At 39.9% G+C, this 27,760-nt stretch overlaps 1 protein-coding gene across 2 annotated transcripts; it reads left to right on the top strand.

Moving 5' to 3' along the window:
* Positions 1-22,751: 22,751 nt before the first annotated feature.
* ppp1r3c.1 (protein phosphatase 1, regulatory (inhibitor) subunit 3C, gene 1) lies at positions 22,752-27,451 on the top strand. Of its 2 annotated transcripts, XM_012965947.3 has the most exons (2): positions 22,752-22,859; positions 24,402-27,451. In XM_012965947.3, the coding sequence occupies exon 2, from the start codon at positions 24,403-24,405 to the stop codon at positions 25,342-25,344; it is 942 nt and encodes a 313-aa protein (XP_012821401.1). In that variant the 5' UTR covers positions 22,752-22,859; position 24,402; the 3' UTR covers positions 25,345-27,451.
* Positions 27,452-27,760: the final 309 nt, after the last annotated feature.

Here is a 27,760-nt window from a genome sequence, read left to right as displayed (position 1 = left end):
AGTGTTGGACCAACCTGCCAAAGTACCATAGGACAGCCCAATGGGTCACAGCCTCAATGGTATTTTCCATCAATATTTATTAATCCATAATTTCACCATAGGGCTACATATCAGCTATAACATTTATCATTGAGTATACCAAATTGTTGTGAGAGTGGGCCTGCCCACCTATCTGCCATCTTTATTGTACAGCGCTGCGGAATATGTTGGCGCTTTATAAATAAATGTTAATATAATAACTGCCATCCCCACAATAGCTTGCCACTGTCTCCATCCTCTCTTGTCCTCCACTGACCCCCCCCTTGCCTACTGCTGCTCTCTATCATTGTCTGATCTGCTATGGCAACTATGGGTGTGCAAGATGACAGGAACCAGAAGAGTTTCTATAAATGGTAAAGTAGACAGGAAAATCGGGGAGAAAGACGAGGAAAATGGATGGAAGTTTTGGGGAAGACAGACACTTAAATATGTTTGGCTATAGATTATAATGAGTAATGTACCACATACTACAACTTAAAGATATTATGAATTATATAAGCGTTACATGAGCTGTAAAAGCACTATTCCTGCATCCTCTTTCTTTTATTTCATCACATATATGCTCAGTGATTTCTAGCATGTTTATAAATTACAGTAGGGGCTACATTATCCACTATATAAGGCCTACATGCATTATACTCCCCGACTTGTTGATGTGGGATTTATAAACTGTAACAGTAAACAGAAAACTTTTAAAATAATCAATACTCTCCCAATACCCTGCACTTTGAAATATTTAAGGTTCCCTGATGCACATGAAAGAAAGTGTGTAGAAACACTGGTTTCGTTATGTATATTCATATATGTTCACTGATTTATTCCTTGATTTCCTTGAGTTCTGTCCTACATGTTGTGCATTGTACTTTACACATGTAATTAAACACACAACATTTCTTGTACAACAGTTACAAATTTACAAACCTAACTTAAAATATTAAGTTTCTCTTCTGTCTGTCGAATGGAAAAACATTCTAATCGTGTGTTTTGTATATGGGAACTGTGAGCTATAAATAACGATAAATATTGGCGAGTCCTGTTAGGGTACCTCTCTCCTTTTTTCATAACCCTCAGTCATTCTGAAGGCTTCAATCAATGACTGCATTTTATATCCCCTTTCTTTCTTCAAATTGAATGCAATAAACTGTCTAAACTTAATTTGCGATTTGTCTAGTATCTCATAGCAGCCAATAAGCAGGCCCGATGTGTTCAAATTTGACCCCATATATTTGGTCCTTTTTGGTTCCAAAGGTCTTATTTTGCAATACGAGGTCAATTGTTCAGGGCAGTAACTCAGTGCAAACCAATGAGAACAATAGAATAAAAAAATTGATTGGTTGCCATGGTTTACTGCCAGTGCAAAGTTGCTTAGTGTTGATAAATAAACCCCTTATTTTGCTGTATCTTGGTAACTGGTAACTTGGTAATTATTCATAGTAGTCGATTCACTAAAGGTCGATAACACTTATCGCATGCTTTTTTGCGTTAAAAAGCATGCAATAATTAAGTCCAGATTCATCAAAGTCATTTTGCATGCGTTAAGACGCATATTACATGCGCAAAAAAACCCCACTGTCGCAATGCGTTATTTACCTCGCATCGCATTAATTCTTGCATAGAAATAATACTAACGCATGATTCACAAACACATATGAAACGTTAAATGCACTACATATCGCATTAGTCTGTGCGAATATTGACACCTACTTGGGGTAGGCGGTACTTAAAGAAAATTGTGGTTCGTCAACTTTTGGCAACACAATATGGACTTTGCAGTGGGATTTTTTCAAGTATGTGTTGGCCCTAGAGTGATGCATCCTCCAGTTTACAGGGAAATGGTAATCTTCAGAACAGTAGTTTTCCGAAAATAATGGTTACATGCGTAAAATCGTGCGCTAATATAGCATATATATTGCCATACTCTGCCTGTCCTATGCTGCCTGTGTGTGCCCTACTCTGCCTGCCCTATGTTGTCTGTGTGTGCCATAATCTGCCTGCCGTATGCTGCCTGTATGTGCCATACTCTGCCTGGCCTATGCTGCCTGTGTGTGCCATACTCTGCCTGCCCTATGCTGCCTGTGTGTGCCATACTCTGCCTGCCCTATGCTGCCTGTGTGTGCCATAATCTGCCTGCCCTATGCTGCCTGTATGTGCCATGCTCTACCTGGCCTATGCTGACTGTGTGTGCCATAATCTGCCTGCCCTATGCTGCCTGTATATGCCATACTCTGCCTGCCCTATGCTGCCTGTGTGTGCCATACTCTGCCTGCCCTATGCTGCCTGTGTGCCATACTCTGCCTTCCCTATGCTATCTGTGTGTGCCATACTATGCCTGCCCTATGCTGCCTGTGTGTGCCATACTCTGCCTGCCCTACCCTGCCTGTGTGTGCCATAATCTGCCTTCCCTATGCTGCCTGTGTGTGCCATACTCTGCCTGGCCTATGCTGCCTGTGTGTGACATACTCTGCCTGCCCTACCTTGCCTGTATGTGCCATAATCTGCTTGCCCTACCCTATTTTTAATAATACAAAGTATCAGAGTGCATACCTTACCAAAGCCTCAATAATGATAGAGGTGCAGAACAAAACCCATTCAGCAATTTCAAAAATAATCACAAAAGCAAAAAAAGTGTCTGCACACTCAAAAAGTACAAAACAAAAATCTTTTATTAAATACAAAACATAGAAAATACAGCCCAACTTGTTTCAACCCAATAAAGGGTCTTCATTGGGGCAAAAAAAGTTTTTTTTAATGAAGACCCTTTATTGGGTTGAAACGCGTTGGGATGTATTTTCTATGTTTTGTATTTAATAAAAGATTTTTCTTTTGTACTTTTTAAATGTGTGCTACCCTATTTTTAGACCAAAGTGAAACCATCAATATGTCACCTTTAAAAATCCTCCTACCTGTGCCTACACCCGAAAGAATTGAGTATGCTCGGGTGCAGGTACATGTAGTCGATATCTGCCAGAAATGCAAAGTTTCGTGTTTTTTTGGCGGATATTGGCTACATGTGCCAGCACCCACATGTTTATGCCCTTTGTGTGTATTGGAACAAAATAGGGTTGATTCACTAAAGTGCATGCGGTAGCGCGAAATGTAACGCACGTCAATTTTAACGCAAAAAACGTGCGATAAAACTTATCGACCTTTATTGAATCAACCCTAATGCCACATAAATGGGTTGGACAAAATTATTAGCACCCTTTCAAAATTGTGGATAAATAAGATTGTTTCAAACATGTGATGCTCCTTTAAACTCACCTGGGGCAAGTAAGAGCTGTGGGCAATATAAATATCACACCTGAAAGCAGATAAAAAGGAGAGAAGTTCACTTAGTCTTTGCTTTGTGTGTCTGTGTGTGCCAGAAATACTTTATTTTCTGGAAAAATTTCTTGTGCCATGGCTGTATATTGATGTTATGGTGACAAATGTATATTAGTTAGTTACACTTTATACATCTTTACATACATTTTATACACATTATACAAAAAGAAGTTGTGGGCAGTGGGGGAAAGTCTGGGGCAGATACAAACTGTAAAACACTAACCAGAAATGTCCACCCATAGGCACAGGACATTGCACTTCTGATGAATATGTTGCTGCCTGCATTTGGTATCTCTGGATTCATGAGGAGATGGCCTGAAGGTGGCAAAAGGCTATGTTTTGAAGCCCTTAGCACTCCTGCTTAACCCCTAGAACGTTGCACACAATAAGTATTCAGTAAGCCAAGATTGGACTGGCAAATTATTTATGCAAGCATATTTCCAATGTCAGTTATTACCCAATACCTCAAAATAGTAAAAAGCACATAATGGAGCAACCATAGGATTTATGGAAGCAGAAACCAAAGTAATTTAAGGTGATACTGGCACTTTTTTTTATCCTTCATAGGAACATATCACTAATAATACTCTCATTGATCCATTCCGATTCACAGAAGAGGCTAGCAAATCAAGATTGCCTGTAAGTGGCAATATTACTTTAGGTTTCAATCAATAACAATTAGTAAGATTGAGAAAGAAAACCTAAGATGTATCTCACTGAAAGGTCCTGAAATAACATACCATTAATTAAACACATTATTCAGTGAAATACACAACCATTTATTGGCTCAGAATTTAAATACAAAATTCAAAAAACAAAACATACTATACCAAATGGAAAGGTACATCCCATGCTACATGGCACCCTCTCTCCTTCCTAACGCGTTTCGCACACTAGGTGCTTCATCAGAGGAAGTTACTTTAGGTTTATTGGTTATAAAGACAAGGTATGTAACACTATTTTACTGATTCTGATGAAGTCAAAGCTTGGCCTTCAACTATAATCAATGTCCACTTGGACAAACACAGACAGCCCACAGCCCTTGAGATAAAGCAATCTTATATTATTTGCTTATTTGCTCTAAAGACAATGGAAGAAAGACAGAAAGGTAATTTGACTCCTGGCAGCTTCTTTGCGTTTTGACATCAACAGAGAGATGCCTGAAACTGCCAATGCTGTCTGTTGTTGAGTTTAATGGCGTCTGCTTATCACCACTGGCACTAACAGTTTTCAGCTTTAAATACACATTTTAGTGTTTTTAGGTCAAAAAGAGCCTGCATCTGGTGGTTGCCCATAAACAGAATAGCAGGTGGAAGGGGCTGTTTTGGGCATTACTCAGCCTGTGGAGAAACTGCAAGGTTTGCCAATAACCTTAGCAGACTGGAATTGATCAATTTTCAGATGATGAGAGGTATTTTTTGTATAGCTAACAACGATATGAATTGTTTCTGGATCACTAAAAAAAAAATTGGCCATTTTTAAACATATACCCTTCTCCATTGTTGGTGCTACCTGGGGCTTAGATCCCCCCAACACCATAACTCTATCAGTAGCTCAGTGGAAATTATTTAACATGTCTAGTTGGAATTGTGTTGCTTGCACCAAAATACAGAATTTGAGAAATGGCCAAACTGGCTGACATTAACTGAACATGTATAAAACTAAACTTAAAGGAGACATATCATATAAAAATTAAGAATGTACCAGGGAATTATTCTCCTCTAGATATAGAAGGATTGTGCTTAAAAAAGTTGTTTTTCGGACTGATTTATTGAGAAATTCCAATTCTCATTACAGGACACTATAGGATAGGAAGCAATGAGCAGCTAGGCTGACCTGATAGGGAACTGTCTTTGCTTGTGTGACTGTAGGGCTGTGATTGGTTGTCCCTCTCCTACTGTGCTTCTGGCAGGGACTATTAGGACACGCCCACTCTTCATTTGAAACACGAACAGAGAACTGATAGGATCTACAATAAAGGGGCCATTTTTACAGATAGGATTATTTTTTTGGCCAAAGTGAAACCAGCACCATATATTATTCATAACTGCCTACAAAATGAGTGTTTTTTTCCATTTATCCAATATGTCTCCTTTAAAAAGCACATGTAGGTACTTACTGGGGACTGGAGAAATTCTATGGAATCCAGTTATGCATACCAACCAATCGGTGACACCCCTCCATTATACTTTTAGCACTAGTCCAGTAAGAGACAACTGCCTATTTCTCTGCGCTTATCAAACCTTGCAGCTATTTTTCTGTGTGATATCTCTCAGGTAGAACCAGCAAGTGACCCTCATTTTTAAGCACATTGATACTCATTAATTGTATTTTTGGTTTTACTTCAGAACTGAAGTATTTTGTCTCTTATGGAAAGAATTTAGCTGAATCTGAGATCATTAAATTATGAAAAGTTCATGTAATCAATGCAATGCGTCTGTAACAATTATGCCTAAAGGAATGTGATATATGGTGGGCGTGGAGTGATAACACCCGAGTAATTATTAATATATGCCACATTATACTTCTCATATTACCTGATATACCTCTATTAATGGATTTCTAATTTAAGGGCGTCTTAATTTGAAGATGAATATATTTGGCCTATTGTACTCTCTTCTGGCAGACTTCTAGCCTTACTAACACAAATGCCATTGCTTTAATGTATTAACTTGATCATAATGAATTGCTGATCAGTGCTATGGGTACAGCCCCATACTTGCTCTGAAACACAAATTTGTGTTAATAGCATATCCCTTTACAGAACGCAGTAAGGCTGATTTAGTGGATCAGATGTCTACCTGTGGTGTAGAACTAAGCAAAAAAATAAAATCAGGTTTAACATCCCTTTTATTAATATTTTAAACCAATATGTGCTATCCTGTAATGAGATAAAATATTGCTATTTAACACCTGTAGGACAGAGATTCTTTTACATGCATCTGTTTTCAAATTTGTCTTTTTTTGTATGAATCACTCTACCAATAGCATATGAACCAGCAAAATAAATATACACTAGATTGGTTGCTATGGGCAACATCACCATTGATAATTGTACTGAGAGCTGTGGGTGAACCAATCAGATTTCATTGGAAGCATGATTGTGCACCTACATCGTTGTATTCCTATAGTATTGCATGATGGCTGTTCCAAATGGATAGCGAGGAGCCAAGAATTAATAGGTCAAGTCATCCAGAAACAATTACGTCAGCCAGCCTTTTCTCTCCTGTGCCCCTGGATGAAAATACATAGGTGATCGATAATAATGATTTCCCATAGTTCACATTATGATTTCCCTCACAAAAAGGGAATTCTTTACATAGCTGGCAGATGCATTGCACAATGCATAGTGTTGGTTTCAAATTTGCTAATTCTAAGATCAGACTATTCATGTACAATTTGTTAGGATGCTTAATAACGCTCACTGCAGTAGCTACTGGCAATTAGCTGCTACTAGAAGCTCTGTTTGCCTTCACCTTAAAGCTTGCCACACACAAAAAGATCTGTTTCATTGGCCAGTCTGCTAAGTAAGCAGCTCTTTGGGCTACCCGAGTTTTAAGTCTAAGGGGCACATTCATGAAAATGTGAGTTCGAATCCCGAATGGGATAAATTCGGATTGGATACGAAAATTTCTGAAGATCGCAAATATCACGAATATGTTTACGAAAAAATCGTATTAGTCACGGAAATATTGTACCGAACGATCGTAAAATGCAGGAAAACCTTTCTGATCCTTCTGTGCATGATTTTGGAAGCCTCCCATAGGACTCAATGGCACTCTGCTACTCCAACCTGGCCCAAGGAAAGTCTCCCATAGGGCTCAATGGCACTCTGCAGCTCCAACCCGGCCCAAGGAAAGTCTCCCATAGGGCTCAATGGCACTCTGCAGCTCCAACCTGGCCCAAGGAAAGTCTCCCATAGGGCTCACTGGCACTCTGCAGCTCCAACCCGGCCCAAGGAAAGTCTCCCATAGGGCTCAATGGCACTGTGCAGCTCCAGCCTGGCCCAAGGAAAGTCTCCCATAGGGCTCAATGGCACTCTGCAGCTCCAACCTGGCCCAAGGAAAGTCTCCCATAGGGCTCAATGGCACTCTGCAGCTCCAACCTGGCCCAAGGAAAGTCTCTCATAGGGCTCAATGGCACTCTGCAGCTCCAACCCGGCCCAAGGAAAGTCTCCCATAGGGCTCAATGGCACTCTGCAGCTCCAACCCGGCCCAAGGAAAGTCTCCCATAGGGCTCAATGGCACTCTGCAGCTCCAACCCGGCCCAAGGAAAGTCTCCCATAGGGCTCAATGGCACTCTGCAGCTCCAACCCGGCCCAAGGAAAGTCTCCCATAGGGCTCAATGGCACTCTGCAACTCCAACCCGGCCCAAGGAAAGTCTCCCATAGGGCTCAATGGCACTCTGCAGCTCCAACCTGGCCCAAGGAAAGTCTCCCATAGGGCTCAATGGCACTGTGCAGCTCCAACCTGGCCCAAGGAAAGTTACGATAACGAAGCTTGAAGGAATCCGAATCTTTCGTACTCGGTGTGGCAATATGATTTTTTCGGCCAAATTTTGTCACAAAGTACGAAAAAGTCGCACAAACGGCGAAAAAATTGCGCAAGGTGCGAAATTTTGCAAAAAAAACCGATCATTACGAAAAACAAGCATTCGGACGCATTCGGAGCGTTCGTGGATTGATAAATCTCCCCCTTAAGTTACCAAAACCAGATGATCAGACATCAGGATAATAAACAGATCACAAGGAGGGCTCATAAAGATTGTTCAACTGTGGACACCAGCAGCCCAATGCTACATTTGGATTTTAATGAGGACATGGAATTTTGTTACATCATCGAAAGACTGCATATCATATACACATAATGCCAATGTGTGACACAAGAGTGTATTGATCACCTTTAATGTCACTTGATTTTCAGGATTTAAACATATAGGGGGTTATGTAATAAAAGGCACTAAGTTTGCCCAGGAGCAGTAACCTATAGCAGCCAATCAGCAGGTAGCATTTACTGGTCACATGTCTCAAAGCAAAAATTGTATTGGTTGCTATGAGTTATTGCACCTGGGCAAACCTAATGCCTTTTATTACCTATGAGGAAATAGGCAACCGAGAGCTTGTGTCTAGGAAGCGGTGGCTTTAGTGGGGAGGCTCTATATGGTAAATAAAAAATCTCCACGCCTGGATACTTGAGGATACGTCCAGCAGCAGAGCTGAAGGGTAGGGTGTGGTACCTGGATCCTCCATGATTAGAGCATGTATAATACGGCAGGACTGCCTGATATATATATATATATATATACTGTATATATATATATATATATATATATATATATATAAATAAATATATATATATATACAGTATAATTATATTATATACTATATATTACATTATATATATTTTTCTTACTTTAAAATACTGCTGGAAAAGACCATTACGATATTGCTTGATGGTGCCAATGATCCTTCAGAGCTTAATTTTGTATTTGAAGCTTAGAGTTGGACACACACAGAAGGCAACTGGAAACAAAATGTTGTAATCCTTGGAGACATATGGACACAGAGAGTGTACTGTTCTTAATGCTGTGCAGCTACAGACCTGCCTCTATTCTCATGCCAACTGCAAATACGTGCAAACCTATCTATGACCAATCAGCAGAAATCGACAGAGCTTGTAGTAAAGCTTTTATAGAGAAAATGCTGGAAGCACAGAATTTATGTAATAGGACAGGGCGGCGGGTAGAAACAATCTATTGACTCTTCACAGATACACTCTTTTGTTGGGCAGACAGATTTACCAACATACATAATTACACTCAATGATTAACAATATTGTGCTACTGCTATTAGCACCTATATATTTTAACCTTGGATAAGGTTAACATTTGTACCTTATATTAGTTCTGTTGACCCAATATGGTGACCTAACTTATGGGCAGGTTTCTCTTAAAATTAAGTTTACTGTGTTATTAAATTAAGGAGTCTTTTCATATACTGGTTTGGGACCTGTTATCCAAATGTTTTGGACTTGGTATTCTCCAGAAAAGGGATGTTTTCATAATTTACTTTAAAGTCTACTAAAAAATAACTTAAACATTAAACAAACCCAATTGTTTGCATCCAGCAAGGGTTATTTATATGTTAGTTAGGATTAAGTACAAGGTACTGTTTTATTATTACAGAGAAAAAGTAAATCACTTTTTTTTAAATTTGTTTTTATTAAGATTTTTCTCATTCAAAAAGATATACAATTGTAAGATATATTGGATGTAAAAGTAATGATAGTTCTACTATAGAAACAGTATGTGGGATATAACATTCCATGACAATGAAAATAACAACAAGAATAATGTTCAACTCACTTCCGTTTGGGCTGGTTTGAAAGAGCAGATATAGGTTGACCAAACATCTAAAAATTTGGAGGTTTTTTGTTCTTTTTTTTATTGTTGTTTCTATCCAATCCAGATGAGCTATTTAGTCTGGTTTCTGTTTAACTAGTGTTATAGAAGGAAAGCCATTGTTGTAGTATTGTCTTTCGAGCTGCTGCCAATCTTTTTGCAAATTGTTTTTTAGATTTTGTTAGATTTTCTAAGGAATTAGTATCACTGAACATTGCCCATGTAATAGATTTCCCGGAAACCTGTCTCCAGTATGAGGTGATTTCCAACCAAAAGGCTTGTATTTTAGGATATAACCAGAAAGTATGTGTTACGTTTGCTTTTGGAGCAGAGCCTCTAAGGCAGGGGTCCTCAAACTACGGCACGCAGGCCAAATCCGGCCCCCCCGCTGCATCCTCACCCCTGGCACCGGAGAGAGAGGACTCAGCGGGGAGCAGGACGGGGGAGCTGAGAGGGAGGACGAACGGCTTACAGAAAGAGGACTCTCTCTGGGAAGACGGACGGCAGACTGGGGGGAGCTGGAAGAGATAGGACTTAGCGGGAGGGTGGATGGACGAACAGAGCCAGATCTGAAGAGCCATCTCTTGATATTTACTAGATGGCAATGTTGACATTATATGGGAATGGTGTTTCAAAATGTCTTCCAAAGGTGTCGAAAGGATTGTAGTGGTCCTTGGAAATTCATTTTGTAATCCTTCATCTGTTTTAATTCGTGAATGGATAATTTGATAAATGTAGGAGGTAGAATGTAGGGGATAACGGGATATTGTTTTTGTCTATCCCCCAATGGGGGTAAAGTAATGGACATGATCAGGCCAAATGGAACATTCTGGGAGTATGGCCAAATATATCTAGGATTCGGTTCCACTGGAGGCTGATGTCTCTGCAGTCTATGAGCAATGTGCACTATAAGGAAATTAGAGAGGCCCACCAACCCCCCAGCCAACCCAATAATTAGTATCTGTCTAGGATCTTACAGCATCCACTCTGGCATTTGCCAGTCCAGGGCTCTAAGGAATGCATGCAGATAGGAAAGAGAAGACAAAATGATATGACAGTGTAACACAAAAACTAATAATAATCAAGAAATATGGTCCTGGATAAAAAGGATGCATTTATTGAATTTTATAGAATCTTATTCAGTGAAGCTTATTCAGCTGAAGAACTAGAATTACTGCGTTAAACTATACTGATAGGGGCAGGTGTGAATGTAGGATAGATGCCAAATGCAGAAAGGCTTTCTATTTATATAGATTGTGGCCTTAGAAGACCTGTGCTATATGGCTATGTAAGCGGAGAACCCTCTCCTGAAACAATGCACCTCTTACTTCTATATAGTTGATCTAATCTCTATATTTAATATCTATCTTTAATACCAAAGCCATTAATAGAAAGAGGGGAGGCTACTACTAGCATGAATGCTAAATTTTACTATTTCAGTTACCTACCAACCAGTTAACAATTTTGAACAGTCTACCAGTTAGGAAATGAAGGAAGGGTCTAATTAGTCACTATCGCTAACCACAGTGGCACAATTAAGCACCTGTGTTAAGAAATTTGCCCAAGTATCTTTGATAAATTGTTATTCATTGATGTTAGTCTGGTCAGAACAATTCCAGCAATATATAAATTAGGCCAAGGGGACTTCACAATTTTCTCTGTACTTATATTTGTTGAAGAAGGAAATTAGAGCACTTTTTTGGTATCAAAAAAGGTAATTTATCAGCCTTTCTCATTCTTCTCTAAAGCCAGTGCTTTGTGATATTGTTTGTGTCACATGACTTACATCTGTGTATTAAAGAAATAATGTACCCCTGTAAAAACTAATGTGCCCCTTTTGTAAAATATGAGGTTGTTAGAAGACACCATATATACTATATATATACAGTATAAATATATATATGTAAAGGACAGAGAGGAGCACTACCCTTTATTATATAGGTCAGCCAACCTGTTATAATGCTGGCCCTCCATGTATGTAGCTTTAAATGGCCCTTAAAGACACAGTATACAGCAAGGAACACTATCCGTCAGTAAATCTCACTGATACACTTTAAATGTAAATAGTTCTGCTCCTGATACAGTGTAGTAAGTTCACTTCTACTTGAAGTTATCATATAGATATCAAGAATCCACTGGAAAGCCAAACAGTATAATGTAGTTTGGGATGCATCTTAAATAAATTTAAAAACGGCATTATATTGTTTGGCTCTCCAGTGGATCCTTAATGTGTACACAGCAAAAAACTTAGATAATCAAATCTTGTCTATTAAGACAGCAAACATGACAGTATTCAAGTGATTCATGTGACCATTCAAAGACCAGATTTGACACCCAAATTGTTGTCATTAAGTAAAAATAACAACTATAAAACTATACAGAGGATCCTTGGTGAATAAGGAGGTGGGGTTCCTTGGATTTCAGTCATGAAAAAAATCTGGTTATGAATTTGATTGTCTCAGATGTCCCTCAATCAATAGCACAATGACTGTGATTTTATCAGCCAATGCTGGTACACCAAGTTGTTGGGCCTCAAAGATAGGACCTGAAGTAAAACATCTGAAAGCCTCTGCTTTACAGTATAGAACAACTGGTTCAGTGCCCCTTGAACACTTTCCTAATGCAGGATTTAGGTCACTGGGTACAAAGATCAGCAGGGCGAACTTTCAGTAGCTGGAAAATATCTCTATTGATAGCTTGGGTCAAGAATGGACTCCAAAGTGGAATGTTTTTCCAAGACCTGTAAATCCTGACATATATGTGGCAGGTGTTAAGTTCAACAAATGCTCCACTGTTTCTCAGCTTTACTGCATAAGCAAGCATTTCATACCAGTCTTGCAACAAACTCTCTGACCTCTCTTCATTGCCTTAGAGTCTACCCGCTCTATAATAGTTAACTTTTATCCACTATTTCCTTTCCTTTTCCTCTTGTGCTTAAAGGAGAAAGCAAGTTTAAAATCACTGGGGAGAGGGGGTGCCAGATGTTAAACCCCTCCTTTATACATATTCATATTCCCAATGATAAGCTTCTGTGTCTCATGAGACACACTTTCAGTGTGCCCAATAAAGTGTTCCCTTTATTTCTTTACAGTATTAAATCTGGAGTCAAGACAAATCTTGATGACTTTTAGTCATGTCACAAGCCCTGTAGCAATAGTAGCATGAGCATCAAAAACAGTTTAAAAAAAATGGTGGTGGTGCCAAAATGTTAGATACCCCCCAGTCAATTAAATTACTAAATTGACCCTGTGCCAGTGTTATTTTTCAGAAAAAAATGCACCATTCTGGGGATCTTACTAAGGAACAGCTGCTATCTTACTTCCATTCCCAGAGATCCCCTGCATAGGATTTGGCTTGCATGTGTGCTGTATACTAAAATCGGGATAAATCTCTCATTTAAAATCCCGTTATTCAGAAAGTCCAAATTTCAAGAAGGCCATCTCCCATAAAGTCGATTTTGAACAAATAATTCAATTTTTTCAATTACTTCCTTTTTTGGTAATATTAAAACAGTAACATGTACTTCATGGTAACATAGCTGCATAGATCTATATTGGTGGCAAAACTCCTGTTTTATTTATCTTAAATATTTAAGTAGACTTAAGGTACGGTGATCTAAATTATGAAAAAAAATCCTGGTCCCAAGCATTCCAGATAACCCATACCTGTGCTGTGGAAAAGCATGGCCAATGGATCTCTGGGAATAGACACAAGATGGCAACACTTCCTAGAATGATCCTCAGACTGGTGCAAGAACCACCAGCCTAGTGGGGCGCATAGCATTTTGCACCCCTTTGGTGAATTAGCATTTCCTTGTCCTTTAAGAAGTAATTATATGACGTTGGTGCTATCCTGTTTACGTCTAAAACCTAGACAGATATTCCTTAAAACACTGCCTGCCTCCCTGCAAGGACCCCTAATCTGCTCAATCCACACCACTGGCATTACTGCCTGCCCCCATCAGTATCCACTCACCTGCACCACCCTGCCCTCTAAAGTCAAAGCCCCCTCACCCTCAATATCACAGTGCAGTTTGATTTGTATGATGTATGGAGTGTGCATTACATAGCATGTATCTGAAGGCTACAGTCACAGCTATGTAATAAAAGGTGATACTCATTGTTACTGGTCTCATCACCTATAGCAACCAACTAACAGGTAACATTACTTGTCAACTTCATTTCAGTCGGTTTTTGGTAGTTCATTAGAGCAAGCTAGATAGAAAATTGGTGCTCGCTGTAATTTACTAGGAACATGTATGGGTGCAAGGACCTTTGTAAATAGCCTCACTTGCAATCCATTTTGCGCCCATTGTAGTGCTCGACACTTGTTATTGCATCTGTTAATGTGCCCTAGAATCTCAGATCATTGGGGTTTTAGTTCTTAAAATTATCTAGCTATAAAGCATAACAGAACTGCTGCTTTGTGAGAGGAAGTATGACAATGTATCCATTTGGTTGTACATGCATATGCAAGCACAAAGGTAGCTATAATCAGTCCAGCACTATAGAGAAATTTATTCTCCCAAAACTACTGAACTAAACAGAATACACTGTTTTCAGGAACAACAGAAACTTAATTTTTGTCGATAAGTGTGCCTTTAATCAATGTGAATACTGGCACCAGGTACAGATATAAAATGAAAGATACTTTGCAAAAGACACAATGTCCATTCAGGTTAAGATGTAAAGTTTGAGATGATCGATGATGGGGCTTCTTTATGAATAGTGCTCAAATCTGAATCTGGACAGTAACCCATAGCAACCAATCACTGATTAGCTTTTCCCAGCCAACTGCAAATATAAAAGTAAAAGCAAACATTTGACTGGTTGCTTTGGGTTACTGTCCATGTGCAAATTTTCCTAGTGTTTATAAATGTGCCTTATGCAATTTTAAGTTTACATTCAGACCTAAGAGATACGTTATGATAATACATGTGGCTGTTAGCACCACACCATGAACGGTAATACCTATGCCCAATTAGAACTGCATAGGAGACAGTATAGGCAGCAATATCACCATGTACTACTCAATTCCTGCCCACAAAAATGTAATCTCCTGTTGCAAAACCATCATGAAAAAAAACTTAAAAAAACTTTCTCCCAGCTTTCTGTAACTGCCTGGATATGTGTAAGTATTGTGTGTTACAGCAAAGTTTTCAAAAGCTTCCATAACCAACACAAATATTTACAATCCCTTTACATAACATGATCTCTAACAGGGTGCCCAATTGGACAACTAAGTGTAATTTTAGCTTACGAAGGTTGTTACCAGCTCACAGCCAGCCATCTGTTGACTTCTTCTGTGTGACAGAAATGCAAGCCGAGTATTATTATCATTTTTTTTTTATCTTATTTTTATTTAATTTAGTTTGTATTTTTTACAGGTTCACAAGTCTGCAGTTTAAAGGGGCAAAGCCCTTAATGTTAGTAACAGGTAAACATCAGACACTGAATTAGACAGATGGAAGGTGAGATGGTTAGTGAAATGTTATATATTATGTTGGGAGGGTTGTTGGTCAGAGTTCGATTCCATTTCTTTAATTCATTAGACGCTCTGGTACTGAATGCATAACTCTGTCTTAGTTGTCATATGAGATTTGAGCCAATTTATTGGAAAAGTTTCTGTTCCAAGAGTCTTGCTATAAGAATCCTTGCTGCTGTTGTAAAAATAGTTTTCTAACAGGCTTTGGGTTTTTCCCCCAATATTTAGTATTGCCAGGTTTAAAGTGAAGTATATTGGTAGGAGTGTTTCCTGCTGGATTAGCAGCTATACAGAGGTCCATAATCCCTTAATAAGGGGAAGGTCCATATGTTGCATATTCCCTTTCATGTTTCAGTATCTCCAACAATTAGGTGATTGACTAGAGTACATTTTGTGCAGGGCTGCTGGTGTGTTATCCCTGTGACATAGGATCTTTTTTTGGTTTGCTTAGTATATTTTAAGAGTAGGTATGGGAATGGTGTTATTTTGTTCCAGTATTCTAAAGGAAAATGTTTGCCCAGGCCATTGAAGATATAGAGCTTTCTGCTGAATTGTTTCCTGGTGATTCCCCTAGGTCAGGGGTCAGGAACCTTTTTGGCTGAGAGAGCCATAAACACCACATATTTTAAAATGTAATTCTGTGAGAGCCATACAATATGTTTGGCCGTGGATGCTGCGGAGCAAGGTAGGGTGGGTCCCAAGGATTCCGGATGCAGATGTGATGCAGAGGAGGGTGTGGCCTGCGCTTGGCGGATAAAAGACGTGTTCTAAGGCTTAGAAACACGTCTTCTATCCGCCGAGCGCAGGGGCAAGGTACGGTGGGTGCCAAGGATGCCAGATGCGATCTGGAGGAGGGCGTGGCCTGCGCTCGGCGGATAGAAGACGTGTTCTAAGGCTTAGAACACGTCTTCTATCCGCCTAGCACAGGCCACGCCCCCCGTTATTTTTTTTATTAAAGATTTGGCAGCGAGCCAGATGCAGCCAACAAAAGAGCCACATCTGGCTCCCGAGCCATAGGTTCCCTACCCCTGCCCTAGGTGCTTCTGGCCTGATGGTGTTTTTTTTCATAGGGTGTATTATGCATACAGTATCTTTTGCTTTCAGGCATTTTTGTAGTAAATGTATGACCTTTAAATATTTGTAGAAATCTTGCTTCTGGAAATTTTGTCCTTTTGAAAGGATGAATTGGTTTTAAATATTCTTCTTTTCAAGCTTTATTATTATTATTATTATTTAGCTGTTGTTGTGGTATGGAATCTTCCAGTGCTGCAGTTGGACACAAGTTAGCTGGAAAGTGAGTGAGAAGCTTTCATAATTATAATTTTTATACATTGCCAACATTACCCAGAACTTACCAGAGTTCATTCATCATTAGCATTAGTCCGTCAGTCAGTGATGCTTAAAATCAAATTTCAAGTAAAGCCAACTAACGCATATTGCTTCATAAAGTTAAAGGAATTGTATAATAATCAGATTGTTAGCCACCCTCCTGTTACCCTGGCTTTGCTTTTTTTTTTCAAAAAACAAACCAGCCTGGTGTACTGTTTGCTAAATGTTACACCATTACACCAACTCTAAGGGCTGTGACAGACGGGGAGATTAGTTGCTGCGCAACAAATCTCCCTTGTAGCGGGCGACTAATCTCCCCGAAATCCGAAATGCCATCCCACTGGCTAGAATGTAAATCGACGGTGGGATAGCATACATGGTGCTGTGATTTGCTGAAATCACCAAAGTTGCCTTGAGAGGAAACTTCAGTGATTTCGGCGTCGCAGCGATGCGTATGCCATCCCACTGGCGATTTACATTCTAGCCAGTGGGATGGAATTTCTGGAGATTAGTCGCCCGCGACAAGGGAGATTTGTCACACGGCGACTAATCTCCCCATCTGTCACAGCCCTTAAGGCCCATGGGCAGTAGATAAACATTCTGTACTGCTCATGTAAAAAAAGATGGTGGCGCTTAGCACGCACTACCCTGGTGGGTGAATTTTTTAACGAAAAAGAAAACCAGCCCAGGGTAGCATGTATGTGATTAGATTTACTGGGAGGAGTCGAACAATTTGGTGATACCTGGACCACCTTGGTACCTTTCCTTCTTTTTTGTGTTCTGATTTTCAGTATTATCTTCCTACTAGAGGATACTGGTTTATTAGAGTCTTTGGATGAAGTTTCCATATCAGATAAACCAAGGCAGGCTCCACTCATATCAATAATGTTATACTCTCACTTAATAATATATTTCTGATTTTCTTGAAAGTAAGGCCCTTAAACATCCTTAACCTCTCCGGTGAATTATTTGTCACAAGCTTCTTCAGTAGGAAGTCATGATGTCAGCACCCAGAACATGGTGATGAAACATCCTTTCCTTCTGTCTTAAAGAATGCCCTCTTATAACCAACACCTAAGTTCATTAGGCAAATATAAGTAACACAGCACTTGATTTGGGAAAAAAAAGTTTAAAAAAGAAGTATATTCTAATAATGATTATGTTGAGTAATAAAATGATGCAAGAAGGCTAACTGATTTCAGTGTATGTCTGGCAAAGCTGACCCTTTGAGCTTAAAAAAAATATTGCATCATTACACAGCCAATGTGTAATTCTATAACTACTGTGTGTTTCTTTCACTTACTCTCCTGCGTGCGTAGATTTTATTTTGGACTCAGCCACAGATCTTTTTCCCGTTGACATATTAAAAGTAAATATAGAATTAATATAGTAGCATTTGGTGAAAATCTGTTTAATGACAGTTTCTCTTGAATAAAAAGATAGCTTTAACAATAATATAGGATTTATTTACAATGCCACATGCAGTGTGCAAAGTGCGCAATCTGCCATTTTTCTTTTTTTTTTGTACTTTGCCTATTGCATCGGGCATTGGGTGAATACCTGCAGAAAAACTTGCAGATTCATAAATGAGAGGGCAGGGGAAACACGTAGGCGTCCTCCCCCTTTTCCCTCTACCTTGCACATCATTTTAAGGTGCAATGTAGGAGTGGCAGAGGACTGCTCTCTGCACAGACCACCAGATATTTTATGTGATGCTTTGTGCACAGAGCTACAACTCCGGTGGGCACAACTGCAAGAGAATACCTCTTAGTGCTCATTTACTAGTACTTGTGCCCCCAGGGTTGTAAATAATCAATAAATCTGTTATACCCATATATGTTCATATGTTTCCCTGCAGAGGTTCTGAACAAACTCCCCAACTTTTATTAACAGTACACAACATTCATTCAAAAAGCATTCTAAAAGTACTGTCCAAGACATCAGTGCTAACCTCTCCTAGTCCTTATACATAAATCTGCCATCTCATTTACTAATCCTTTGTTCACAGCTGCCCTCCCCACTTGACCATCTACTAAGGCAGGGATCCCCAACCTTTTTTACCCGTGAGCAACATTTAAATGTAAAAAGAGTTGGGGAGCAACACAAGCATGAATAAGTTACCTGGAGGTGCCAAATAAGGGCTATGATTGGCTATTTGGTAGCCCCTATGTGGACTGGCAGCCTATAAAAGGCTCTGTTTGGCTTTACACATGGTTTTTATGCAACCAAAACTTGCCTCCAAGTATTCAAAAAATGAGCACCTACTTTGAGGCCACTGGGAGCAACATCCATTGGGTTGATGAGCAACATGTTGCTCACGAGCTACTGGTTGGGGATCACTGTACTAAGGCTTGCTTTACCCATGGTTAATCCACTCTACTGTATCTTTTAATCAAAACAGAACCCAAGGAATGCTTCTGACCATCTCTTTTATGCTATCTGGTGGAGCTTAGCTAAAGCATTCCCCCCTAGAAGATCATGTCTGGCATTTACATTTTCTCATAAGAGGGCTTATTTAAGTCCACACGTGCAGTTGTGGTCCCTGCAATATCCTTGCAGTCAGATTCAAGTAAGATCACTTTCATTACATGTACTGGTGTCAAAATGCACTGATTGCAACTGTATAGTTGCACTTGGTGCCACTGTGTCCTTCCTGCCTTCCATTTTGAATTGAGCACTGCTGCAATTACTGATGCAGGTGAACCCTGGAGCTATCGCCACCTCCTCACCAGGCGGTAGCTCCAGGGTTAAATGTAACCACACAAGGATTAAATGGACACCAACCGTCTTTGGTCTCTTAGGGGATACCACAACAATGTTAAAACATGTAGAAAGAGCCATCTATATGATTTAAGGTAGCTCCAGGGCTCACACTTGTGCCTAAAGAATTGGGTGCAGGCATCACTTGCATACCAAACACCAAAAATGATGGCAGATGCCCAATTGCATCTGTTTTGCAGCAAAATGCACGCGCAGTTGAGTTCATTTTGGTGAATCAGACTCTTGAAACTGCACTTTACTGACTGCACCTGTCTATGCTGTTGCGCCTCCTCCAACTGCTTAATCCCTGGGACACTAGTGCTCTGTAAATGAGTACTAAGGATGCACTTTTCCGCCCCTTATTGGTCTTGCAGTTGTGCCCCAGGTATTTTTGAAGTACACTTATATTATAGTGTTAAGCTCCTAGTGAGTATAAAATCAGAATAAATCCTGGAAACTGAGCAAGCCACCTATGTGTACCCAGCATTATTCAAATGATATGTTTTTCAATGGTTAGTGGAGACAGGTGATTGAGCATACTTTGAGCGGATAGCTCCCCCTGGAAACAAAATGGTGATACAATTGGCAAATGTGCCCCAAGTATATCAGCTGTGAATTTACCTCCGCGCATCTGAGTAAAGTACAGTAGGTATCAGCGCATCTGAGTACAGTACAGTAGGTATCTGCGCATCTGAATACAGTACAGTAGGTATCCGCGCATCTGAGTACAGTACAGTAGGTATCTGCGCATCTGAGTACAGTACAGTAGGTATCCGCGCATCTGAGTACAGTACAGTAGGTATCCACGCATCTGAATACAGTACAGTAGGTATCCGCGCATCTGCGTACAGTACAGTAGGTATCTGCGCATCTGAGTACAGTACAGTAGGTATCTGCGCATCTGAGTACAGTACAGTAGGTATCTGCGCATCTGAGTACAGTACAGTAGGTATCTGCGCATCTGAGTACAGTACAGTAGGTATCTGCGCATCTGAGTACAGTACAGTAGGTATCTGCGCATCTGAGTACAGTATAGTAGGTATCTGCGCATCTGAGTACAGTACAGTAGGTATCTGCGCATCTGAGTACAGTACAGTAGGTATCTGCGCATCTGAGTACAGTACAGTAGGTATCTGCGCATCTGAGTACAGTACAGTAGGTATCTGCGCATCTGAGTACAGTACAGTAGGTATCTGCGCATCTGAGTACAGTACAGTAGGTATCTGCGCATCTGAGTACAGTACAGTAGGTATCTGCGCATCTGAGTACAGTACAGTAGGTATCTGCGCATCTGAGTACAGTACAGTAGGTATCTGCGCATCAGAGTACAGTACAGTAGGTATCCGCGCATCTGAGTACAGTACAGTAGGTATCTGCGCATTTGAGTACAGTACAGTAGGTATCTGCGCATCTGCGTACAGTACAGTAGGTATCTGCGCATCTGAGTACAGTACAGTAGGTATCTGCGCATCTGAGTACAGTACAGTAGGTATCTGCGCATCTGAGTACAGTACAGTAGGTATCCGCGCATTTGAGTACAGTACAGAAGGTATCTGCGCATCTGAGTACAGTACAGTAGGTATCTGCGCATCTGAGTACAGTACAGTAGGTATCCGCGCATCTGAGTACAGTACAGTAGGTATCTGCGCATCTGAGTACAGTACAGTAGGTATCCGCGCATTTGAGTACAGTACAGAAGGTATCTGCGCATCTGAGTACAGTACAGTAGGTATCTGCGCATCTGAGTACAGTACAGTAGGTATCCGCGCATCTGAGTACAGTACAGTAGGTATCTGCGCATCTGAGTACAGTACAGTAGGTATCCGCGCATTTGAGTACAGTACAGAAGGTATCTGCGCATCTGAGTACAGTACAGTAGGTATCTGCGCATCTGAGTACAGTACAGTAGGTATCCGCGCATCTGAGTACAGTAGGTATCTGCGCATCTGAGTACAGTACAGTAGGTATCCGCGCATTTGAGTACAGTACAGAAGGTATCTGCGCATCTGAGTACAGTACAGTAGGTATCTGCGCATCTGAGTACAGTACAGTAGGTATCCGCGCATCTGAGTACAGTACAGTAGGTATCTGCGCATCTGAGTACAGTACAGTAGGTATCCGCGCATTTGAGTACAGTACAGAAGGTATCTGCGCATCTGAGTACAGTACAGTAGGTATCTGCGCATCTGAGTACAGTACAGTAGGTATCCGCGCATCTGAGTACAGTACAGAAGGTATCTGCGCATCTGAGTACAGTACAGTAGGTATCCGCGCATCTGAGTACAGTACAGTAGGTATCTGCGCATCTGAGTACAGTACAGTAGGTATCCGCGCATCTGAGTACAGTACAGTAGGTATCTGCGCATCTGAGTACAGTACAGTAGGTATCTGCGCATCTGAGTACAGTACAGTAGGTATCTGCGCATCTGAGTACAGTACAGTAGGTATCTGCACATCTGAATACAGTACAGTAGGTATCTGCGCATCTGAGTACAGTACAGTAGGTATCCGCGCATCTGAGTACAGTACAGAAGGTATCTGCGCATCTGAGTACAGTACAGTAGGTATCCGCGCATCTGAGTACAGTACAGTAGGTATCTGCGCATCTGAGTACAGTACAGTAGGTATCCGCGCATCTGAGTACAGTACAGTAGGTATCTGCGCATCTGAGTACAGTACAGTAGGTATCTGCGCATCTGAGTACAGTACAGTAGTATCTGCGCATCTGCGAGCATTTGAGGTTTGAAGCCATATTAGATACCTGTTGAAATGTGGCCTAAGGCACCCCTCTCTCCATAGTTGTACTAAATTGACATTTATATAACAGGGTCACTATGTCATACACTATCTAACTATGCCTTACAGAGAGGCCTCAGAAACAGCAGGCTGATTTTGGGTCACATGGCCACAGACATTGTCACTTCTAAATAGAAAAAGTTTTCAGTGACAGAAAGTGAAAACTACGGGCACAAATTAGGGCCATTAGGGAGATACTGCCAATAATGTCAATGTTTGCACCCAGTGAATATGTATCAGTATCCTTGCTGTTGGGACAACACCTATTTTGCGGTTATCAGTATAGATATAAACGCACCGTAAGTCCCTGCCCATACAGTCCTAGCAACCAACTCTTCTATAGGGAAAATAAGATGAAACTGCATCGGGCAGAGTTTAGTGGAGTTCTATTTTCTCCCAGCCTGCTCATCTCCTCCTGTCACTCTGATGGTTATCGATTGGGTAAATATTCCATGGCCCCCGCCCGCTGCACCCCCTCACTGACCTCCTTTTCTGGGACTGAGGTGTCACCGAGTGCAGCGCGGATTATCACGCTCTGAGTGGATTTGGTAGGTATGATGCAATTGGCTGCCTGAAACGTGAGCCGCGCTGCCATTGGCTGTCTCCTCGCTTTCACGTGTTGAGGGCGGGCTCGGTGTGGATAAGCAGTGAGAGCGGGCAGCAGTCTGTGCCAATGTTTCAGCGGCTGCAGCGGAGCGAGTGTCACTTTCTGAGCTGCTCCTATCCAGGTACACCCCTCTGCATGATAAAGGCGCTATCTATTGTACTTACCTCTCTGCCTAGTACCAATGCACCCACAGTACAGTCATAAGTGACAACATAGCGGGTTCACTTGGTGCATAGCAATAAATATAGTAAAATGAGAGTGCTGCATTTTGTAAGCTGTCTTCAGCACTACTGTGAGTAGAGAGGTACCTGATTCATATGTCTATTTTCTGCTAGTTACATTGTATGGGCAAGATACAATGGTCTTATAATGTCATTTAAAAAAAGTGTGTTTATCAGACTTTCTTATGCACTGACTGTACCATGGTTTATAATTAAATATAAAAAGTGTAATAATGCAAAGGGAAATGCCTAATGCATGTATATTTTACGTTTAATAGTGATTGCATACACTGAAGTCCATTTGTATGATTGATGGTAAAGGGATTATGGTTCTTACTGACCCCAATTCTGTATCAGTGGTTTTAAGCTTTATATATACTAGAAATTGCCAGCTTGTCTCCTGCATCTATGCATAAGGTCTTTTCTAGAGCTGCTGGGATTTGTAGTTTAGCATTAACCACACACTTTTTAATGTGGGCAGCTCAGTCTGCTGCAAGCAGAACTATCAGACAAAGTTGCATGGGGGCTTTCTGTGATTTCTGTTCTACTACAGAACCTGCAAAGTGCAGCACAATGGGTAAAACTTAGCCTTTGTAGGGAATGAGCAGAATACAGTGATGTCTGAGATATATGGTCAAGTGCCATCCCTTGATATAGTCGAATTGATGTGTTTAAAGAGTTGAAAGATTTCTGAAATATATACCATTATACTTGAAGGTTCTTCTGTACTGAGTTTGTTGAAGGTTAAAATGATATGTATATAAATTATTTCCATGGACATGTAGGTTCTTTGAGTTCAAGATACACAAATAATTTGCAGGACTGAGAGTCATTTATCCCAGCAAGCATGTCAAAGAATTTATTTATAAGGATTTAAAGTAGACAGTATCTTATTGTAAGCTCTTTTGGGCAGGGCCCTCTTCACCTCTTGTATCGGTTATTGATTGCTTTATATGTTACTCTGTATGTCCAATGTATGTAACCCACTTATTGTACAGCGCTGCGGAATATGTTGGCGCTTTATAAATAAATGTTAATGTAATGTAATGTAATTTCAAGCTTATTTTACAGTAATAAGTCACAGCATTATTTAATGATTGTACATGTTATTAAGTCATGACAGGCTATCAATATTAATAGAAATATTGATACTAATGATGTAGACTTCAATACCATAATATACAACTGACTGTTTTAAAATAAATAACTTTGCATACAATGAGACGTTTTTTATTTTGACAATTAAAGACCATAAGGGGGCACTGCAACGCATCTATTATCTCCTCTAGGCAGATATTCCTTTTTATGTGACGCAGTTCATGGTTTCATTACAGAATAGTTTTAAATGGGTAGCTCAGACAATATATTCTTAAATGTTTGTGAGTATGTGCACATTGTAGACCAAAAACATAATTTTATCTATGGGTTTTATCTCTTTACAGAATGATACAGATTTTGGAACCCCGCTCTCTCCCACGATCCATAATGCCTGTAGATGTGGCAGTTAGGATATGCCTAGCACATTCTCCACCGCTAAAAAAATTTCTCAGTCCCCCTGATTGCAGGGGAAGAAATTTTGTGAACCGATATAAGCCACTAAGACCATGCCTCAGTCTGAAAAAGGAATCTGATTTCAGGAGCAACGAGTGGAACCGCTCAAAGTCTAGAAACAAAAAGAAGGTCATCTTTGCTGATTCCAAAGGACTTTCCTTAACTTCGGTGCATGTCTTCTCAGAGTTTAAGGATGAATCTTCATTAGATCTTCAGTTTGACCTGATAGACCTAGAAGATATAACAGCCAGTTTAAAGCTGCATGAAGAGAAGAACTTGATACTGGGATTCACTCAGCCTTCAGCTGATTATCTGCAGTTTCGCAATCGCCTTCAGAAGAGTTTAGTCTGCCTAGAAAATTGCAGCCTTCAGGAAAGATCTGTTGCAGGTACTGTCAAAGTAAAAAACCTGAGCTACAAGAAATCTGTCAAGATTCGTATCACCTTCAACACCTGGAAATCATTTGTAGATGTTGATTGTGTCTACATGAACAACGTCTATGGAAGCACTGACAGTGACACATTTTCCTTCGTCATTGACATACCCCCCAACATTCCCAGTCATGAGAAAATCGAATTTTGTATATCCTATGAAAGTGAAGGGCAGGTCTTCTGGGACAACAATGATGGACTGAACTACTCAGTGACACGTGCAGAATGGAAATCAGATGGTGTGCACACACCTACCCCAACTAAAACAGAGATTGCATCATATGACTATAAGAAGAAACCACAAAACAATGACTTTGATCAGTTTGGCAGCCCCAGAACATCTGCTGGTCTGTACCCCGAATGGCAAAGTTGGGGTAAAATAGGAGGATCACCTTACTGGTGAAGAACATTGTTGATGTTCTGCTTTATTCATTCTCATCGAGACATCTCGGTGCTGATGAGACATCATTTGCAAACAAACAAATGAAATTCTTCAAATAAAGTAACAGTGTAAGGAAAGCTGATAGCTATATGTTCACAGCCATAGCTTAGGACAGTACGCTTTTCACAAGCACGTTGTCAAAACACCATATGTACTGCCTTTGTCCACCATAGAAATAGAGCGCTCAGTGCTGATGCCAGCTGAATCTCTGGCGTTAGTCATATACACAGAATATACATTTGTGTAAGGCTAATATGATGAGCTATAAACACAGCAGCTTGTAGTAACCCATATGAGGATAGTTCTTACAAAGAGGGCATCGGATAGAATTCAGGACACCCTAAGGATATGACAATGAAGATTTTCATTCATCCAGGTCATGGTATATCTATTATAAGTAAATACTTAGACACCCTAAGGAGTTTTGCAGATATGTGTTTTAGGATGAATTTATGGTACGAAATGGCTAACGATACAACCCCTGAAGGTTGAAAAGCTGAAAATACAAAGAGACTGTCAATGCAATACTTACATAATGATGTTTGAGTTGCTATCATGTATTTCTAGTGACCTGCCAGTAAGCGCGAAACGCACCATACACTTCGGAAAGTAGTGTTAGGTTTCATTTTAAAAGCTGGACTTTTAAAACCTTTCACAGACTCAGTTTAAATAATGTAAGATCATACAAGGTGGCTCAGAGATGTGCAACTGGTATCCTTGTAGCTGTTGTTATACTATAATTTCCACTAAATAATACAACAGCAACCAATGTATCACACTTTGGACATCCCTATCAAAATTTTTATGGATGTGACTAAAGAATGAATAATTTTGCATTGGAGGCAAGAGTACAGAAAGTCTAAATGCACTAACCAATCCAGTGCACTTTTTTTGGTAAGGGAGGGCCCTGCAATGTTGCTTTAAGCTATCCCAACAAATCTGCTTTGATGTTGTAAAAAGTGCCTTTTCTAAAAGATTGCCAAAAACCCCTTTAATACAGAATTGTAGGTTTCCTGAATATAAAATAGTCAGTAGCAATGCTGTGCCATTTAGTAAACTGCAAAACCAAACTGCATAGTTACACTACATCCCTTATATATTGTCAATTTCTGAACTATTTCCCTTCCCACTCTTGATCCCACTTGATGCTAGAGGTGTGTACAACATAGTGCCATGCAATGCATCTGTCCACTCTGGCCCACTGGGCTCTGGCAAACCTAAAACAAAGGATGTATTATATTGGAAGATTACCAGATGTCCAACATTTTAGTGTTATGTGTAAATAAGGAGCAACCTTTCAGGATAATAATACCCTCATTCTCCCTGCCCTGTAAAAAAAAATGCACTTGTTTGTAAGCAATCTGTAATATTCCCTGTCTTCTATGTTTTTTGAGATAATTACAGAAGTCAGAAAATTCAATTTCCTTCATATTGAAGGTAACGCAAATCGCTTTTGCACCTTTATATGTGAATTTGGTATTTGATAGAATTGTAGGTTCCTTAAAGGATGAAATGATTGTAGTCGATATTTTTGCACATCAGATAGTCAAACCTTATTTTCCTTCTGAAGAGTAATGACAGCTTTTTATGAAATACCTTTATGGCGCAGAGAATTATGTTTTATTTTCTCTATTCTTCCTTTTTCTCTCAATAGAAACTCTTGCACTTTTTACATGAAATAGCTGAGCAGTGTATTTTTCTATTTTGTAACTGGCTTAAATGTGTATTTTTTGATGTACAGTACCTTCGTAAGCTGACAATATTGTTTTTTGGTGTCAGAATGAAAAAAATGAGCAGCGTTCTTGACTGTGAAATGAACTGTGATGCTTTTTAAAACTGATAAAGATTAATTGGATATTGCTGTATCCAATGTGTGAAACGAAATCAGCTTTAAGGAATGATAAAGGTCACTTTATTAGCACAGTATGTCAAATGTTGAACTTTAGAGTGATGAGAGAGTGAGTTCTAACCCAACAGTCTGTTTTCCTACAATGTTTTATCACTGTAAAAATTAACCTGTTTTACGTAAATGTGAACTTTCAATAATAAATTATGTTTTGTATAATGACAGTGGTCTAATTATTGATTGCAAACAACATAGGTTTTCAAGCACCATACATTTAAATATTTTGTGGTTCCATATTGATTATAAAAGTTGGTATATGGTTATACCAAATGCATGTCTTTTTAATTAAGTGACTACCAGTGCTTAATCTGCCTCTTGGAAAGGAGCATCAGTAGCTGAAATATTGAGTCTGGACAGTGAACACAATCTGATTGGATAGCAGGATACCCTATTGAAGCAGCCCCCCAACTAGTTCAAATATATAGCATTTTGCTCATAAAAACATGTAAGATGTCAAACATATCTCAAACC

This window comes from Xenopus tropicalis, chromosome 7 (genome assembly GCF_000004195.4).
Source record: "Xenopus tropicalis strain Nigerian chromosome 7, UCB_Xtro_10.0, whole genome shotgun sequence".
Lineage (NCBI taxonomy): Eukaryota > Metazoa > Chordata > Amphibia > Anura > Pipidae > Xenopus > Xenopus tropicalis.
This window is presented reverse-complemented; position numbering and strand designations above follow the sequence as displayed.